Source organism: Ranitomeya variabilis, chromosome 3, assembly GCF_051348905.1.
Source record: "Ranitomeya variabilis isolate aRanVar5 chromosome 3, aRanVar5.hap1, whole genome shotgun sequence".
Lineage (NCBI taxonomy): Eukaryota > Metazoa > Chordata > Amphibia > Anura > Dendrobatidae > Ranitomeya > Ranitomeya variabilis.
In genome coordinates, this window is record NC_135234.1 from 373174632 (window position 1) to 373193753 (window position 19122).

The 19122-nt window shown below is 42.8% G+C and overlaps 1 protein-coding gene across 17 annotated transcripts in view; it reads right to left on the reverse strand.

The window, feature by feature from the left end:
- MACF1 (microtubule actin crosslinking factor 1) overlaps nucleotides 1–19122 on the reverse strand; it is a 377759-nt gene that overhangs the window by 124462 nt on the left and 234175 nt on the right. For 15 of the 17 annotated variants that reach the window (XM_077295969.1, XM_077295955.1, XM_077295963.1 and 12 more), the window contains 3 exons: nucleotides 18972–19089; nucleotides 2438–2500; nucleotides 2118–2353 (listed from right to left, as the gene is read on the reverse strand). In XM_077295969.1, the coding sequence (XP_077152084.1) occupies nucleotides 2118–2353; nucleotides 2438–2500; nucleotides 18972–19089 (417 nt within the window). The remainder of the gene's footprint in view (nucleotides 1–2117; nucleotides 2354–2437; nucleotides 2501–18971; nucleotides 19090–19122) is intronic. The other 2 variants (XM_077295966.1, XM_077295953.1) reach the window with 1 other exon arrangement.

The following is a 19122-nucleotide window of genomic DNA, read 5'->3' on the forward strand; positions in this document are numbered from 1 at the left end:
GTCAGATAAATAATCAAATGGAGAAAATGAAAAAAAATACACGGGGCTACAGTTAAGTGAATATAGAATGAAAGCTCATACACTCACACAATGCTAAAGTGACACATACGGATGGAGGTGTAAGTCGAAAAGGGTTAATAAAAAGTATAATGTTCACTACCAACATTGTACTTTTTTATTAACCCTTTTCGACTTATACCTCCAACCGTATTGTGTGAGTGTACGAGCTTTCATTCTATATTCACTTAGCTATAGCGCGGTGTCTTTTTTAAAATTTTCTCCTTAAAGTAACTGTGGTTTATCGCATCTTTGGGAAGCAGAGTTCAAATTCCATAGCCACACCTGTGCTCAATCAAGAAATCACTTAAATATGACCTGCATGACAAAGTGAAGTAGACTAAATGATCCTCAAAAGCTAGACATCATGCCGCGATTTCAAGAAATTATGGAACAAATGAGAAACAAACTAATTGAGATCAGTCTGACAAAGGTTATAAAGCCATTTCTAAAGCTTTGGGACTCCAGTGAACCACAGTGAGAGCCATTATACACAAATGGCGAAAACATGAATCAGTGGTGAACCTGTAGCTGGCCGACCAAAATTAGCTCAAGAGGGCAGCGACGATTCATCCAAGGGATCACAAAGACCATACAACAACACCAAAAGAACTGCAAGACTCACTTGCCTCAGTTAAGGACAGTGTTCATGATTCCACCTTTAGAAAGAGACTGGGCAAAAATGGTCTGCATGGCAGAGTTCCAAGACTAAAACCACTGCTGAGCAATAAGAATATAAAGGCTTGTCTCAGTTTTGCCAGAAAACATCTTGCTGATCCCCAAGACTTTTGGGAGAATACTCTGTGAACTGACGAAGCATGTACCATTACATGTTGCGTAGAAGTAACACAGCATTTCAGAAAAGGAACATCATACCAACAGGAAAGTACAGTGGTGGTAGTGTGATGGTCTTGGACCGTTTTGCTGCTTCAGGACCTGGAAGACTTGCGGTGGTAAGTAGAACCATGAATTCTGCCACCTACCAAAAAAATCCTGAAGGAGAATGTCCAGTCATCTGTTTGTGACCTCAGCAGGGCAATGATCCAAAACACATCAGCGAGTCCACCTCTAAAGTAAAACAAAATTAAGACTTTGGAGTGGCCTAGTCAAAGTCCTGACCTTAATCCGACAGATGCTGTGGCATGAGCTTAAAAAGATGGTTCATGCTCGGAAACCCTCCAATGTGGCTGAATTACTACAATTCTGCAAAGATGAGTGGGCAAAAATTCCTCCAGAGTGTTGTAAAAGACTCAATGCCAGTTATCAAAATGCTTGATTGCAGTTGCTGCTGCTAAGGATGGCCCAACCAGTTATTAGATTTAGGGGTAAATCATTTTTTCACACATCCCTGTAGGTTTGGATTTCCCTTTTTTCCCTTAACAATAAAGTCCTTCATTTAAAAACTGCATTTTGTGCTTCTTTGTGTTATCTTTGTCTAACATTTTCATTTGTTTGGTGATCTGAAACATTTAAGTGTGACACATGCAAAAAATTGGAAATCAGGAAGGGGGCAAACACTTTCACACAACTGTAAATGCAGCAATATGACTACTCAGGAATAGGTACATTACTCTACATTTATCAACAATAAACCTCATATACCCATGCAGACATCTTATCTAGATCGTTTTGTAATATTATATTGTCAAGCTCAGTTTTTATTATTCTACAAAGTTCTATGTCATCAACAAAGACTGACAAATTACTTCCAATCCCATCCACAGGATCATTAATAAAGATATTTGGGCCCAATACTGATCCTTGTGGTCCCCACTGCTGACTGTGTCAGAACATATGGTACATATTTTCTTGCTCATTACACATAAACCCATACCAATAGGACCCGCTTGTCTGCTTTATGACCTGTATTTCTTTTTAAATTAAGAAAAAAAATGTTGTACCATACTTTCACTATTACTCCAAGAAAAGGAGTTAATTTGTGTTACTTATTACCCTTTGCAAAGGAGATATATCAAAATGGCTTAAATGAAAGTTGGAGGAGGTATCTTTGGTAGACAATCTTTGTTTTTTCACTGCCTGACACAGTACTGGAGACTTACCTTGTTCTGTTCTGCTTGTGCTCTAACAATCTCACTCTTCGTTGGAGAAACATTGACAGCTGTAATCACTTTTTCTTTAGACTCTAACCACTTCAGCATCTGATTAGTTTCTTGTTGAACCTTCTTCATCTTTTCCAACATGGTGGACAACTGTCCCTCACGGTTATTTAGTGCCACTCCAAGATCTTCATACTTCTGAGTAATCTCAGAAACATCACACAGAATCCCAGTCAAATCTATTAAAACAAAGCATGGTGTATAGCGTAAAAAAATTTTTTCCAAGGCAGACGGAATGCGTAAGACAGAACAGACATGCTCACCTTGGCAAGTATGATATCCATTAACATTCCCTACTGTGCTCAATGAGGCCGCCAGAACAGAACCTGAGCAGGACAAGAAGGCAAAGCAAGGACATCACAAATGTGGTACAAGCACAGACAAAGGCACATTAACACTGGACAGTACAAATACTTCACAAAGTAGAAGGTGTTCTATAGATAATGGTAAATGATATTTAGGGGTCAAAAAAATCTAAATCTATTGAGAATCAAGCACTTTCACTAAAGGCAGCCATACACCTCAATAGATGTCAGCCAACAGTGATCTTCTAAACTTCATACATATGCATGCTCGGTTCTCAGTGGGGAGAAAGCCCTGCCAGAAACTTCTTGTGGTGGCTTTTCCGTATGAGAATAAACAACCAGGCATGATGAAAGGGAACCCTTTATAGTCTATTCATTATGACCAAGCAATGGGCAGCAAGAATCAGAGTATGGCTGCACAATTGTAGCCAGGTGGGGACCAACGGAAGAGACATGACTAGTATGGCACTGCCCAAGGTCAGCTCTACACGCACCGCTCTAGGTGATTTACAGGTCTCTCCCATGTGCAGCCTGTGGTTTGGGCAGCATGAATTGACTGACAAGCTCCCTACATATAAATGTCCATCTATTCAATAAACTGATAATCAACTACCAGAGGGTCTATATGATAATCAAACATTTAAACAATTGTATATTGCTATGGGCCAAAAGTATACCTCCTAATAAGAGTTTGTATATGAAAATTATTCTAAAACAAGACTTAACAGAAACCGCAGTACTGTAGAGAACAATTGCTCTCTGCATGGCAAAGAATGACACGGGTTATGATGGATAAAGTAATGCTGACCATATCCACCACGACTGACTGAACTGGCCAATTAGGGCAGGTGATATAATATGTAATGGGGGCAGCAACACAAGATTTTAACATTTTCCCTTCGGAGGAAATAACTACTAGGTGTCTGGAAGAGGCTTCTCTTCCTATTAAAATAAACAGGCATGTTCTGCTAAACCAAGCATGCATTTTTATGGGGGAGTCAGGAAAAAACAACTCTCAGCAATCCAATAGAGAATGAATGGAGCAGAAGTACATATGCCCAACCGACAGAGGCAGAGCACCGTTCTCGACAGACATCGGTAGGGGTTCCAGCAGTCTAAAGGTACCTTCACACGAAGCGACGCTGCAGCGATAGCGACAACGATGCCGATCGCTGCAGCGTCGCTGTTTGATCGCTGGGGAGCTGTCACACAGACCGCTCTCCAGCGGCCAACGATGCCGAGGTCCCCGGGTAACCAGGGTAAACATCGGGTTGCTAAGCGCAGGGCCGCGCTTAGTAACCCAATGTTTACCCTGGTTACCAGCGTAAAAGTAAAAAAAACAAACAGTACATACTCACCTGCGCGTCCCCCAGCGTCTGCTTCCTGACACTGACTGAGCTCCGGCCCTAACAGCACAGCGGTGACGTCACCACTGTGCTTTCACTTTCACTTTAGGGCCAGCGCTCAGTAAGTGTCAGGAAGCAGACGCTGGGGGACGCGCAGGTGAGTATATACTGTTTGTTTATTTTACTTTTACGCTGGTAACCAGGGTAAACATCGGGTTACTAAGCGCGGCCCTGCGCTTGGTAACCCGATGTTTACCCTGGTTACCAGTGTAAAACATCGCTGGTATCGTTGCTTTTACTTTCAAACACAACGATACACGGCGATCGGACGACCAAATAAAGTTCTGGACTATATTCAGCGACCAGCGACATCACAGCAGGATCCTGATCGCTGCTGCGTGTCAAACTAAACGATATCGCTAGCGAGGACGCAGCAACGTCACGGATCGCTAGCGATATCGTTACAAAGTCATTTCGTGTGAAGGTACCTTAACTCCCCAGTAATCAGTAAATTATTTTGCAAGCTATAGATAGAAGATTATTTATAATCTTGGTACAAAGCTTTCAAGACAATGACTCCAATTCATGAAGACCGGCGTTTTCCTTGCCAGTCTACACTGTGTTCCAAATTATTATGCAATTTGGATTTAAGTGTCATAAAGATTTAATTGTTTTGTTTTTCAAATAAACTCGTGGATGGTATTGTGTCTCAGGGCTCAATGGATCACTGAAATCAATCTTAAATGCATGGGATAATTGGCTTTCCAGGTGATTCTAATTAAAGGAAAACTACTTAAAAATGATGTTCCACATTATTAAGCAGGTCACAGTTTTCAAGTAACATGGGAAACAAAAAGGATCTCTCTGCTGCTGAAAAGCATCAAATAGTGCAATGCCTTGGTGAAGGGATGAAAACATTAGAAAGTTCCCGAAAACTTAAGGCCATGTGCACACGTTCAGGATTGTTAGCGTTTTTTTCGCGTTTTTTCGCTATAAAAACGTGATAAAAACGCGAAAAAAAACGCTTACATAAGCCTCCTATTATTTACAGGGTATTCCGCATTTTTTGTGCAAATGTTGCGATTTTTTCCGCGAAAAAATCGCATAGCGGAAAAAAAAGCAACATGTTCATTAAAAATGCGGAATTGCAGGGATTCCGCACACCTAGGGGTCCATTGATCTGCTTACTTCCCGCACGGGGCTGTGCACACCATGCGGGAAGTAAGCAGATTATATGCGGTTGGTACCCAGGGTGGAGGAGAGGAGACTCTCCTCCACGCACTGGGCACCATATAAGTGGTCAAAAAATAAGAAATAAAATAATAAACAGTCCTATACTCACCCTCGATGTATTCCCGCCTCCTCGCACGCTGCCGTTCGGTTCCTGTAGCTGGTGTGCGCTGAAGGACCTCGCCGAATGACGTCACTGTCCTGTGATTGGTCGTGAGCGGTCATGTGACCGCTCACGTGACCGTGACGTCACGGGAGGTCCTGTGCGCACAGACCAGCTAGAAGAGGAGCCGGACGGCCGCTGAGGAGATGTCTGGGTGAGTATAAGCATTTTTTTTATTTTTTTTATTATTTTTAAACATTCTATCTTTTACTATAGATGCTGCATAAGCTGCATCTATAGTAAAAAGTTGGTCACACTTGTCAAACGCTATGTTTGACAAGTGTGACCAACCTGTCAGTCAGTTTTCCAAGCGATGCTACAGATCGCTTGGAAAACTTTAGCATTCTGCAAGCTAATTACGCTTGCAGAATGCTAAAAAAACGCGAAAAAAACGGAAAAAAAACGCAAAAAAAAAATGCGGATTTCTTGCAGAAAATTTCCGGTTTTCTTCAGGAATTTTCTGCAAGAAATCCGCAACGTGTGCACATACCCTAAGGGTGATCATCGTACTGTTAAGAGATTTGTGGCTGTATCTGAGCACAGATGTGTTTGTGCTGATAAAGGCATAATGAGGAAGATATCTGCTAGGCAAGTTCGTCAGATTAAGAGAGCAGCTGCTAAAAAGTCATTACAAAGCAGCAAACAGATATTTGAAGCTGCTGGTGCCTCTGGAGTCTCTCGAAGGTGTAGGCTCCTTCAAAGGCTTGCTGTGGTGCATAAACCTACTATTCGGTCACCCTTAAACAGTGTTCACAAGCAGAAATGGTTGCATTGGGTTCACACATACATGAAGACTAATTTCCAAACATTCTTGTTTACTAATAAGTGTTGAGCAACCCTGGATGGTCCAAATGGATGGAGTAGTGGATGGTTGATGGATGGCCACCATGTCCCAACAAGGCTGCAACGTCAGCAAGGAGGTGGAGGAGTCATGTTTAGGGCCAGAATCATGGAGAAACAGCTGGTAGGGCCCTTTAAGGTTCCTGAAGGTGTGAAAATGACCACTGCAAAGTATATAGAGTTTCTGACTGACAACTTTCCTCCATGGTATAAAAAGCAGAAATGTGCCTTCAGGAGTAAAATCATCTTCATGCATGACAGTGCACCATCTCATGCTGCAAAGAATACCTCATTGGCTGCTATGGGCATAAAAGGAGATAAACTCATGGTGTGGCCACCATCTTCCCCTGACCACAACCCTAAAGAGAACCTTTGGAGTATCATCAAGCAAAAGATCTATGAGGGTAGGAGGCAGTTCACATCAAAACAGCAACTCTGGGAGGCTATTCTGGCTTCATGCAAAGAAATACAAGCAGAAACTCTCCAAAAACTCACAAGTTCAATGGATGCAAGAATTGTGAAGGTGATATCAAAGAAGGGTCCTATGTTAACATGCAACTTGGCCTGTTAGGATGTTTTAGAGTTAAATAGCTTTTTTGTTCAGTGAATGTGACCTCCTAATGCTGCAAATTCCACAAATTAGCATTTACAGTTTCTTTAAAACATATCAAATGTTTAGAAATTCTACTGTGCCTAATAATTTGGAACAGTGCATTTTAAGTTTTTATTTATTTTGGAGATTATACTGTTATCATTGGGAGGTTTCTTCAATAAAATTCGATGTATACTCTAACAGGTGATGACTTTTATTAGACTGACTGTCATTTGCACTGACCATTTAGGAAAATCCGATAAAAATGTCATTTGCATAATAATTTGGAACATAGTGTAGATGAGGGTGTGTAGTGGCATCAGACATTTTTGAGTCATAAAGACGTACACACCTCTGCGTGATCTGGAGTGTCTGATTAGAGACGTACGCCTCAATCCGTGCGCACTGTGAGCATTCCTCTGTCCTGCGCCAGGAGCGGGCAGTCATGTGACCACAAGTATGCGATTTTCATTCTTCCAGCCACATTCCAACTAGACATATGCAATGTCGCTCAATACATTTGTATTGAGCGAGGCCGTGAATATCTATTCGGCAAGTGACGACATGTATGCAAATCGAATTCTTGCGGTCATGAGCCCGATGCCGGCAAATCCTCACAACACATGCATTGAGTGACTGCAGACTTGTACTCCAAAGCCAGACAACCCCTTTAAGGAAAAAGTTCTTAAAGCAAACCTGTCAGCAGGACTTTGCTAAATAAACTACAGGCAGTGTCGGGTTGCCACTGTTATACTGATTAAAATGATACCTGGGGTGAAGAAATCTGTCTTGTGATTCTTGTGTAATCAGTGTTAGACGTTTTCAGTTAATGATATGCGCGTGCTCCAGGGTGGGGCTGTAGGCAGAGTCTTATCATCCTGCTCTAAGCCAGAGAAACCAAAGAAAGACCTGCCCACAGGCCGCCCCGAAGCACAAACAGTCTGTCTCTATGATAGGGGGCCTGTGGACAGGTCTTTCCTTGGTTTCTCTGGGCCAGAGAAACCAAGATAAGACTCTGCCTACAGTCCTGGAACGGAGCACGAACATATCCTCAACCGACAACATCTAACACTGATTACACAGGATGGATTTCCTCAGCCCAGGTATCATTTTAATCAGCATAACAGCACCAACAAGACAGTGTCTGTAGTTTACTTAGAAAAATCCTGCTTACAGATTTTCTTTAAGCTATGAGGGCTTGTCTGAGGGAGTGATGGGTTTAAAACATAACATATAAGCCTATAATACATAATTCCATGGACCATATATAAAGTTACCCTGTTATATTTATATCCTTTGTAACTGCAGAAAAATGGGTTAAATGTCATGGGTGGTCTCTCTTTTGGGGAATTGGGAGATATAAGGAAGGAGGTGTAAGTAATATAATTGGCTTTTTAAGATTATCTTAAATGTGGGAAAACATTGCTAAAGAAGATTTATTTTAAAATGTCAAAATGACAATATCAGTCGGTGATTCTGTCTATTCTATAACTTTTCTTCATTGCTTTTTTTGAAGGGGGGTAATTGTAACAAGCAAAAATGAATATTTTCAATAAAAAAAATCTGATTTAACAAAAAATAAATCAGATACAAGTGCATCCTATAAATAAAAGATCAATTGGCATGAATAATGTTTGTATATCTATCTCTTTCTATCTATCTATCTATATATATATTTGTCTAAGGTCCACTTCCATCTGTCTGTCTCGGAAATCCCGCGTCGCTGATTGGTCGAGGCCGCCAGGCTGCGACCAATCAGCGACAGGCACAGCCCGGCCGACAATTAGTCCCTCCCTACTTCCGTCCAGTCAGTGCCCGGCGCCCGCTCCATACTCCCCTCCAGTCAGCGCTCACACAGGGTTAATGGCAGTGTTAACGGACTGCGTTATGCCGCGGTGTAACGCACTCAGTTAACGCTGCTATTAACCCTGTGTGACCAACTTTTTACTTATTATAGGCAGCATCAATAGTAAAAAAAAATCTAATGTTAAAAATAATTAAAAAACCAAAAAAACCTGCTATTCTCACCTTCCGCTGTCCACCGATGCGCGCGTGGCTGCCACCAGCTTCCGTTCCCAGAGATGCATTGGGACATTACCCAGAAGACTTAGCGGTCTCGCGAAAAAATCATTATATACTCAACTTCCGCCGCCTTTCCTTCTCCTCGCGATGCTCCGGTGACCGCTCCATGCACGCAGCAGGTTCCGGTGGCAAGGATGGTATGTGACAAGGACCTGCCATGATGTCACGGTCACGTGACCGGACCGCGACGTCATCACAGGTCCTGTGCTCATACCAACCCTGGGACCGGAAGCTGGACTACAAGGAGCCCTCGGAAGGTGAGTATATGTTTATTTTTTAACCTGTGACATACGTGGCTGGGCAACATACTACGTGGCTGGGCAACATACTACGTGGCTGGGCAACATACTACGTGGCTGGGCAACATACTACGTGGCTGGGCAACATACTACGTGGCTGGGCAACATACTACGTGGCTGGGCAACATACTACGTGGCTGGGCAACATACTACGTGGCTGGGCAACATACTACGTGGCTGGGCAACATACTACGTGGCTGGGCAACATACTACGTGGCTGGGCAACATACTACGTGGCTGGGCAACATACTACGTGGCTGGGCAACATACTACGTGGCTGGGCAACATACTACGTGGCTGGGCAACATACTACGTGGCTGGGCAACATACTACGTGGCTGGGCAACATACTACGTGGCTGGGCAACATACTACGTGGCTGGGCAACATACTACGTGGCTGGGCAACATACTACGTGGCTGGGCAACATACTACGTGGCTGGGCAACATACTACGTGGCTGGGCAACATACTACGTGGCTGGGCAACATACTATGTGGACATGCATGTTCTAGAATACCCGATGTGTTAGAATCGGGCCACCATCTAGTATAATAATAATAAGAATTATTATTATTATAATTATGTTAATATTAATGTTGAGCAAAATTAATTTTGGTTCGGCCCTCCACAACAGTCAAGGTCTCATGTGACTCCTCTGGAAAATGAATTGCCCACCTCTGCTACATAGCTTTACCATGGAGTACAGACATTCATCTTTCTATGAACAGAACAGGTTTTTACTACTAATTGCAGTAAATCATTAGAGTCCAATGGGCCTTGATGCAAAATTTGGACCTGACTCCTATCCCCACCTCCACTTGCATGTTGGTCAGATCTATGGGCCCTTGTAGAATTCTAAATCCTATTAGAACATACGTGTGGCTCGCCCCTCCCCCATTCTGTAGTAATGTCCCCTCCTGGGCCCTTTCCAGGTACATATGTCCCTCATCCTGGTATATACAGTGGATGAAACAAGTATTGAACACGTCACCAATTTTCAAAGTACTGTATTTTTCGAACTATAAGACACACTTTTTTCCTCCAAAAATGTGGAAGAAAATGGAGGGTGCGTCTTATAGACCGGATGTACCTGCTCTGGCTGTGGATGGGAAAGTGGGGTAGTGGCATCAGAGGATCAGCGGGTCACAGGAGGCAGGAGTCGGCGGCTGCAGCTAACTCCTGTGCCCCCTTCTAAAGAGAAATGAATTTTCACTGTATTGCACGCTCATGGGAGCGGAGAGCAGTGAATATTAATTTTTCTATAACAAAGGGGGACATGCCTACCAGGATAGGGAAGAGGGGGACATGCTTACCAGGATAGGGATATGGAGGACATGCCTACCAGGTAAAGGACGAGGAGGCCATGCATACCAGGATAGGTTTAAGGGGGCTATGCATACCAGGATAGGCATGAGGAGGCCATGCTCACCAGAACAGGGTTAAAGCAGCTATGCATACCAGGATAGGGTTATGGTGGCTATGCATACCAGGATAGGGAAGAGGGGGCCATGCATACCAGGATAGGGATGAGGAGCCCATACATACCAGGATAGGGATATGGACGAGGAGGCCATGCATACCAGGATAGGTTTAAGGGGGCTATGCATACCAGGATAGGCATGAGGAGGCCATGCTCACCAGAACAGGGTTAAAGCAGCTATGCATACCAGGATAGGGTTATGGTGGCTATGCATACCAGGATAGGGAAGAGGGGGCCATGCATACCAGGATAGGGATGAGGAGCCCATACATACCAGGATAGGGATATGGAGGACATGCCTACCAGGTAAAGGACGAGGAGGCCATGCATACCAGGATAGGTTTAAGGGGGCTATGCATACCAGGATAGGGATGAGGAGGCCATGCTCACCAGAACAGGGTTAAAGCAGCTATGCATACCAGGATAGGGTTATGGTGGCTATGCATACCAGGATAGGGAATAGGGGGCCATGCATACCAGGATAGGGATGAGGAGCCCATACATACCAGGATAGGGATATGGAGGACATGCCTACCAGGTAAAGGACGAGGAGGCCATGCATACCAGGATAGGTTTAAGGGGGCTATGCATACCAGGATAGGGATGAGGAGGCCATGCTCACCAGAACAGGGTTAAAGCAGCTATGCATACCAGGATAGGGTTATGGTGGCTATGCATACCAGGATAGGGAAGAGGGGGCCATGCATACCAGGATAGGGATGAGGAGGCCATACATACCAGGATAGGGATGAGGAAGATATGCATACCAGGATAGGGATGAGAGGGTCATTCATACCAGGATAGGGACGAGGGGGTCATGCATACCAGAATAGGGATGAGGGGGCCATGCATACCAGGATGGGGTTGAGGGGACCATATATACCAGGATGGGGATGAGGGGACCATATATACCAGCATAGGGGATATTAGTACAGAATTGACCACATTTTTTGCTTTAATTTTTTTTTCTAGTTTCCTACTCTAAAACAAAGGTGCGTCTTATAGTCGGAAAAATATGATAAATATATTTCTAAAGGTGCTATTGACATGAAATTCTCACCAGATGTCTGTAACAACCCATCGAATCCACACAAGCAAAGAAATCGAACCATAGATGCCCATAAATAAAGTTATGTGTAATTATGAAAAATGACACAGGTAAGAAGCATTGATCATGCATACTTAAATGTATTTAATACTTCATAAAAAAAATCTTTGTTAAGGATGACCGCTTCAAGAACCCTCCTGTATGGAGAAATACCCTAAGGCCATGTTCACACTTCGCGGTTTTTACCGCGGAACCGCCGCGATTTTGATGCTGCGGGTCCGCAGCAGTTTCCATAGCGTTTCCATTTACATGGAAACCCTATGGAAACCGCAAACCGCTGTGCACATGCTGCGGGAAAAACCACGCAGAAACGCAGCTGTTTAAAACCCGCAGCATGTCACTTCTTTGTGCAGATTCGCTGCGATTCTGCACCCATAGGAATGCATTGAACCGCTTACTTCCCGCATGGGGCTGTGCCCACGTTGCGGGAAGTAAGCGGCTAATGTGCGGGTGGTACCCGGGGTGGAGGAGAGGAGACTCTCCTCCAGGCCCTGGGAACCATATTTGGGGTAAAAAAAAAAAAAAAGAATAAAAATAAAAAATCATGATATACTCACCTCTCAGCACTGCACGCGGCCGGCCGGTCAGAGTTGCTGTGCGAACAGGACCTGTGGTGACGTCGCGGTCACATGATCGTGATGACGCCCGGGTCACATGACCGTGACGTCACGAAGGGTCCTTCTCGCTCAGCATCTTTGGAACCGGACCGCCGCGTGCAGCGCCGAGGAGATCCGGACATCAGAGGGTGAGTATAACCAATTTTTATTATTTTTAACATTACTATTGATGCTGCATATTGCTGCATATGCAGCATCAATAGTATAGGCGGAAACCCGCAGCGGAAACCGCGGAACAAACCGCGATAAATCTGCAGGGATAACCGCAGCGGTTTTGCCCTGCAGATTTATCAAATCCGCTGCGGGAGAACCCGCAGAGGGACGCTGCAAAGTGTGAACATGGCCTAAGGCTATGTGCACACGTCAGGATTTCTTGCAGAAAATTCCTGAGAAAAACCTGAAATTTTCTGCAAGAAATCTGCATGCGTTTTTGCCGCAGTTTTGCCGCGTTTTTTTCCGGACATCTCCCAATGCATTTTATAGTGGGAAATCCGCAAAAAAACCCGCAAAATTATGAACATGCTGCGTTTTTTACTGCGATGCGTTTTTTTTTCATGTGCACAAAACATGCGGAATTCATTCTAAATGATGAGCTGCATATTGTATGCTGTTTTTTTGCGGTTTTATAGCGTTTTTATCGCGAAAAAAAACGCGAAAAATCAGCAACGTGTGCACACAGCCTAAGGGTATGTGCACACCTTAAGTATTTGCAGCAGAAATTTCTGCACCATATCTGCATCTCTTGGCAGGGAAAATGTTGAGTAGAATAGGCACGTTTTTGTTGCAGATTTTCCCCACTCATTAGTATGGGTGAAATCTGCAGCAAAAAAAGCTGAAAGAATTGACATTCAACAGCAACATGTGTTGAAGAAGACTTCAAGAATCTCATTCACTTTGCTGGCACTAGAAAATCTTTCAGGCTTTCTCACAAAACTGTGCAGAAAAAATACACAATAAAACTGCAACATGTGCACAGACCCTAAGATTATTAGCTTATGTATTACTGCTACTATATTGTGTCCTAATTATCCCATAGATAAAGGGGTTTGCAGTCACACAACGCTTAAGCATTGTATAAGAATTATAATACAGAACACCCTGCTTCAACTCTCCACCGTTTTCAAGTTTTTTGCTTGTTGATTGAATGGAATCTTAATTTAGATTGGCAATAACTTAATGATCAGTCAAGGTCCGAGTGCTGGTACACTAATCTATCAGCAACAGGGGTCATTTTTACCATAATTACAAGATGGAGCAGAAGGTTGGACGCCACTCCATTCATTCTCTGTAGGCCTCTGTTATATGTTACAGTAATAATCTTTTTTTTATTTTTCAAATGATGGAGGGAAACAAATTTACAGGCGTTGCGCATAGTGTTTAATGAAAGTGACAAAGGTGACATTGGATGGGCATGGTTATTGTAATGACAGATCAGCTTTAACACTTAAAACCAAGGACAACTTGGATCCCTCCCTGTAGAACAGTTATTCAAGTGATATATGGCTACATGTTACGTTAAAATTGCCCTCCTATTAGACTCAGCATTCTGTACTTGTCTAACCAATAATTACTCCATCACCATAATGAACTTCTATTCTTAACTAAATGAAGTCGCTACTAAAGAAACACCAGGAGTCCTAGATGGAAATAGAAATTCACATTCAATCACCCATTTCATGTTTGCTCAAAGGACAAAATTAGTATATAACGGAACAGAAGCATAGGGGGAGCCTAAAATATCTAACGCTTTAAACAATAAAAAGTCAGCCTAAACTGACCATTTTGTTTAGATGTGATGTCTTAAAGAGAACCTGTCAGCAGGATTGTGCACCGTAACCTACAGTGTCAGGTTGGCGCAATCCACTGATTACAATGATACCTTGGTTGATGAAATCCATCTTGTGGTTGTTGTTTAATCTGTATTTGCAGTTTTCAGTTAATGAGATTCTCGTGCTCCGGGGTAGCCTGTGGTGGGGTCTTTGTGGTGCTCTGCTCACATATTCATCCTTCTTGGCTTATGACTGATCACTGATCCCTCAGTGACATGCCCCTATTTTAAATACTGCATATAATAGTGTTGGCTTTGAAAAAAAATTACATCCAGCAAAATGGTGTCAGCGGCGCCTGTGCAGTAGCATCTATCGCTTGCAGATAGATGCTAGCACGCAAGCGCCATCACCATCTTGCTGGAGCCAAATTTATTTATTTTTTTTCCTCCAACAAAATGGCACCGTCAGCGGCACATGCGTAGTAGGATCCATTGGCAAGAGATAATCTCAATCTGTAAAAGCACCGCCTGCAAGTGGGAGGGACTTGCCGATAGATGTTACTGCGCATGTGCTGCCAGCGGAGCCATTTTATCAGATGAAAAAATAAATTGGCTGCAGCAAAATGACGCTGCGATAGATGTTACTGCGCATGCGCCGCCTCCATTTTTCTGGAGCATAAAGAAAAAATTTACTCCAGCTTTATGATGGTGGCGCATTTGCAGTAGCATCTATCGGTTAGGCCTCTTTCACACTTCCGTCTTTTAGCTCCCGTTGAAATCCGTCGATTTTTGAAAAAACAGGATCCAGCAAATGTTTCTGCTGGATCCTGTTTTTTCCCATAGACTTGTATTAGCGACGGATTGTGATGGATGGCCATCCGTTTCATCCGTCGTGCACTGGATCCGTCGGAAAATCGCTGTCCGTCGGGCTGAGAAAACGTTCAGAGGAACGTTTTTTCTGCACGTCGGAAAATCGCTCAGCGACGGATCCTGCACTGCCTGTCGTTGGCTATAATGGAAGCCTATGGACGCAGGATCCGTCACTGACTGTCAAAAGCAGAAATCCAGTGACGGGTTCCTTCTTTTGAAACTGAGCATGTGTGGAAGAATTTCGAGTCAGGGAAATTCTCTCTCGCTCTCTCTCTTTTTACTATTGATGCTGCCTATGCAGCATCAATAGTAACAAGATATAATGTTAAAAATAAATTAAAAAAAAAAAAAAATCGCAATATTCTCACCTTCCAGCATCCCGCACAGCCTTCCCGCGGCCTCCGCAGCCTTCCCGATGCTCCCGGCAGCTAGCGTTCCCATGGATGCATTGCGAAATGACCCGATGATGTCACGGTCTCGCGAGACCACAACGTCATCAGAGGTCATTGCACGCAAGGCATTACTGGGAACGCTAGCTGCCAGGAGCATCGGTAACGCTGCACGGGATGCTGGAAGGTGAGAATATTTCCCTTTATTTTTTACATTTTTAACCTGGGTTTTGTTGTGCATGCGTTTTTGCAGTGGAAAACCGCTGCGAAGACGCATACACAACAGGTGCACATAGCCTCGACGGGTCCGTCAGAAAAACGGGCCCAGTGCACCCATTTTTTACAATCTGCACAGGATCCGTCATTTCAACATTTTGATGGATCATGTGCAGATTGTAAAAACCGAAGTGTGAAAGAAGCCTAAGCAATACATGTTACTGCACAGGTGCCAACGCCATTTTGCTGGAGATAAAAACAAACAAAACACTATTATATGCAGTATTTAAAATAGGAGGCAGGTCACTGAGGGATCAGTGACCTGTCAGATGTCATATTGATGAATACTTACGCAGAGCACCACAAGACCACCCCCACACAGACCGCCCTGGAGCAGGAGCAAATCATTAACTGAAAACTGCAAATACAGACTAAACAACAACCAAAAGACGGATTTCATCAACCCAGGTACCATTTTATTCAGTATAACAGCGCCGACCTGACACTGTCTGTAGGTTACTGTGCACAATCCTGCTGACAGGTTCCCTTTAACTATGTTGCTGCTAAAATGTGTAATTGTGCACTGTAGAAAAATTATATTCATAGTCAAACAAAAGTGAATATAATGAAGCCTAGACTTAGTGCTGTTTCATTAATGTAGTATTTTTTTTTATCTAAAAGAGGTTGACACATGAACAAACTACATTTTAAATAAAAGATTTTATAATAATAACATTAAAGTTCCAAAATTGCATGGGTTTAAAAAAAAAAAAAAAAAAAAAGAACTGTGCTGAGATAATCTTATAAATGTGCCCCTGCTATGTGTGGTGTTATGGCTGTGTGACTGTGCAGGGACATAATCTGCCTATACCACTGATCCTGGGCAGGGGAGGAAGCAAAAGGAAGAATACAAATATTACAGCATGGACTCACAGCTGCTACTTTCTGAGGTAGCACACTTCCCTGCCTGTTTTATCACAGGAGTGAATGTGTCTGTGTGTCACCAGTCATGTGACAGGAGAGCCTTATAAATCAAGTCACTCCTGTGTTACCTCAGGCAGAAAAAAATGTGACCTCAGGGAAATGTCCATGAACTGGACACAGCAAATAATAGTACATAGCACGGGCAAATTTATGAGATTATGTCAACACAAACATTTTTTTATTGGTTGTGAAACATACTGCATTACTATCCCACGATCCCTTTAATGTACAGATCCGCTTTTGAATAGAATGTAGCACATTTTGCATGGGTCCAATATCTGCTCAGGCTCTACATTTCAAGAAATGTATTAATCACACCAAACACAGAGGTGGCAAGCAAGGTCTTAAAGCCACTACACTCATGCAGTAAGGAGGCATTTGCATGGAAGGGCACTACCAATGAGTCGCGCCATTTCATTCAAGGTTATCTGGACTGATGGAGATAGCGAAATACAACACTTTGCTGTATTCATCAGCTACATCAATACTTAAAGGGTTGTCCACTTCTTTGAAACCCCGACTTAATCCATTCAGGACCCCAATTAAAATACAAACAGTGCAAAGACACCACCTGCAATGGCACCTTAGTTCCATGACATTGTTGGTTTACGCATCCGCTGTAACCAATAAGTGGCACCTCTCACTGTAGTTCAGCAATATTTCATAAAGATGGACGTCCGTTCTAATGGATTAGTAAAGGTCGCAGCCGAAGAGCAGCTATTCATTGGCTGGGGCCGCACATGACACAACAACATCATGTAACCGCCAGAATTACTGATACTGCAAGAGGCGAGTGTACACAGTTTTTATTTTAATTAAGGACCTGAATTGATTAAGCCAGGGTTGTCCAGTAGTGGTGCTCAATTTTCATTCCGTTCAAGCTTCTCCTCACTGCGGTCATGCATTGAGGAGGAACATGTGGCTCAGAACCCTTATTTTAGTGACCAGTGGAAGTCCCAAAAGGAAGGAGACTCCAAGCGATCAGACACTCGCATCCAGTGAATAAGTAGCAAATGTCAATTGTGGGAAATGTCCTTTTTATTGAACTCTAAAAGGTAAATACATGCTATAAGAAGCAAGTCTGAAATTTGGAAACGAAGATTGATGAAAACGCTAATATAAAATGAATGACTGTCAATAAATAAGGCTTTACGGCATAAAGAGTTATTCCCACAATCACACTATTTTTCTCAAATCACATTCAATGAAAACTTATTGTTAAATATAAAGTCTGAGCAAAGATGTTTAGTTTCTTTCTTGCACCTTTGTGTAATTTTTTCATGTTTATCTGCCTCTCTGTGCATCCAGCTTCACATAGCTGAATCGGCTGTCTTATTCATCTTTGTTAAAACTGCATTTCCCAGCAGCACTTGCTTCTCCTCAGTGCTACGGGCCCCACCACCCTCACTAGCCCCACCTCTCCAAGTTATCATCCAGCTAAACTAAGGCCGCATTTATACTGGCCAATCTGTCAGATTGTAACATTACCAACTCCTCGTTCACGATAATTGTGTGATTTGAATGATTTGAGCCGCTGAACGATGTATTCAAAACAGCTTATTGATCGTGCACGGAATAGTTTAGGAGAGCGGAAAAAATCTCATTTAACTTTCAAAAATTGCATAATGTAACGTGAGAATTTTTGCTTGTACATCGATTTGGATAAAAGGAAGAGTGGAAATTCAAGTGCTATATAGGGCGGATCATATTACAAGGCAATATTTCAGCAGTTATAGCACTGCAAAAAATACATATTCTTAATTATAAAAAAAAATATTTTGCTTGACAAATTCAATTATATTGTTTTTGTTCACAAACAATGATTTGTTTGTACAATGCTTTATGAATTCATGGCCACAAAATAAATAGTATCTCTTATGGGATTTAAATGGTGAACACATCTACACCTTAGAGTATCCTTTCTGTTCATGCAAAAAAATAATAGTGAATTAAATCGTTGAATAGCGTTCATAACATGAAACATGTTATTCAACGTTTTCATTCTCTAGTCTCGTCCTGTACAATCACTGAAAATGCTGCTCTGTTGATGTATATGACAGAAGATAATCCTCTGTCATATGCATCAACAGAGCGGCATTTGCAGTTTCACATCATTGGTCTCTCAACGAATCTTAGCCCCTGTACACACAGCTACATCTTGCTGTATAGCCTTCTCAGCCCCCTGAATGCAGCCCAACCTCCTTATCTACTTTCTGTCCCCACTATATACAGGCAATCCTGCATTATATCTCTACTTTGTCCCCTCTGTATAGTGTCTCCACCTTACAGGGTAGCACTTCTCTGAGCCCATCTTTACACAGCCCCATCCTGAATAATATCACTCATCTGTGCAACTATATACAGCTCCATTATGCAGTATCTCACTCATCTTAGCCGTCATATATACAAGCCCATCCCATTGCAAAAAGACATTGTAAATGAGGGATTGAAGGAAATATGCAAGTTCACAACAAGTATGAGGAGCAAAAAGCCAATATGTACACTCACCTCTTTGCAGTTGGCTTTCTGATGCAGTTATCTCCATAATTCTGCTCTCCAATTCAGATCCTTTTTGTGTAATGACTTCAACTTGAGGGCCCTTTACTTTCCATTCTTTTAAAAGGTCCTGTGAAGAGAAACCCAAAATTGGGCAATATCA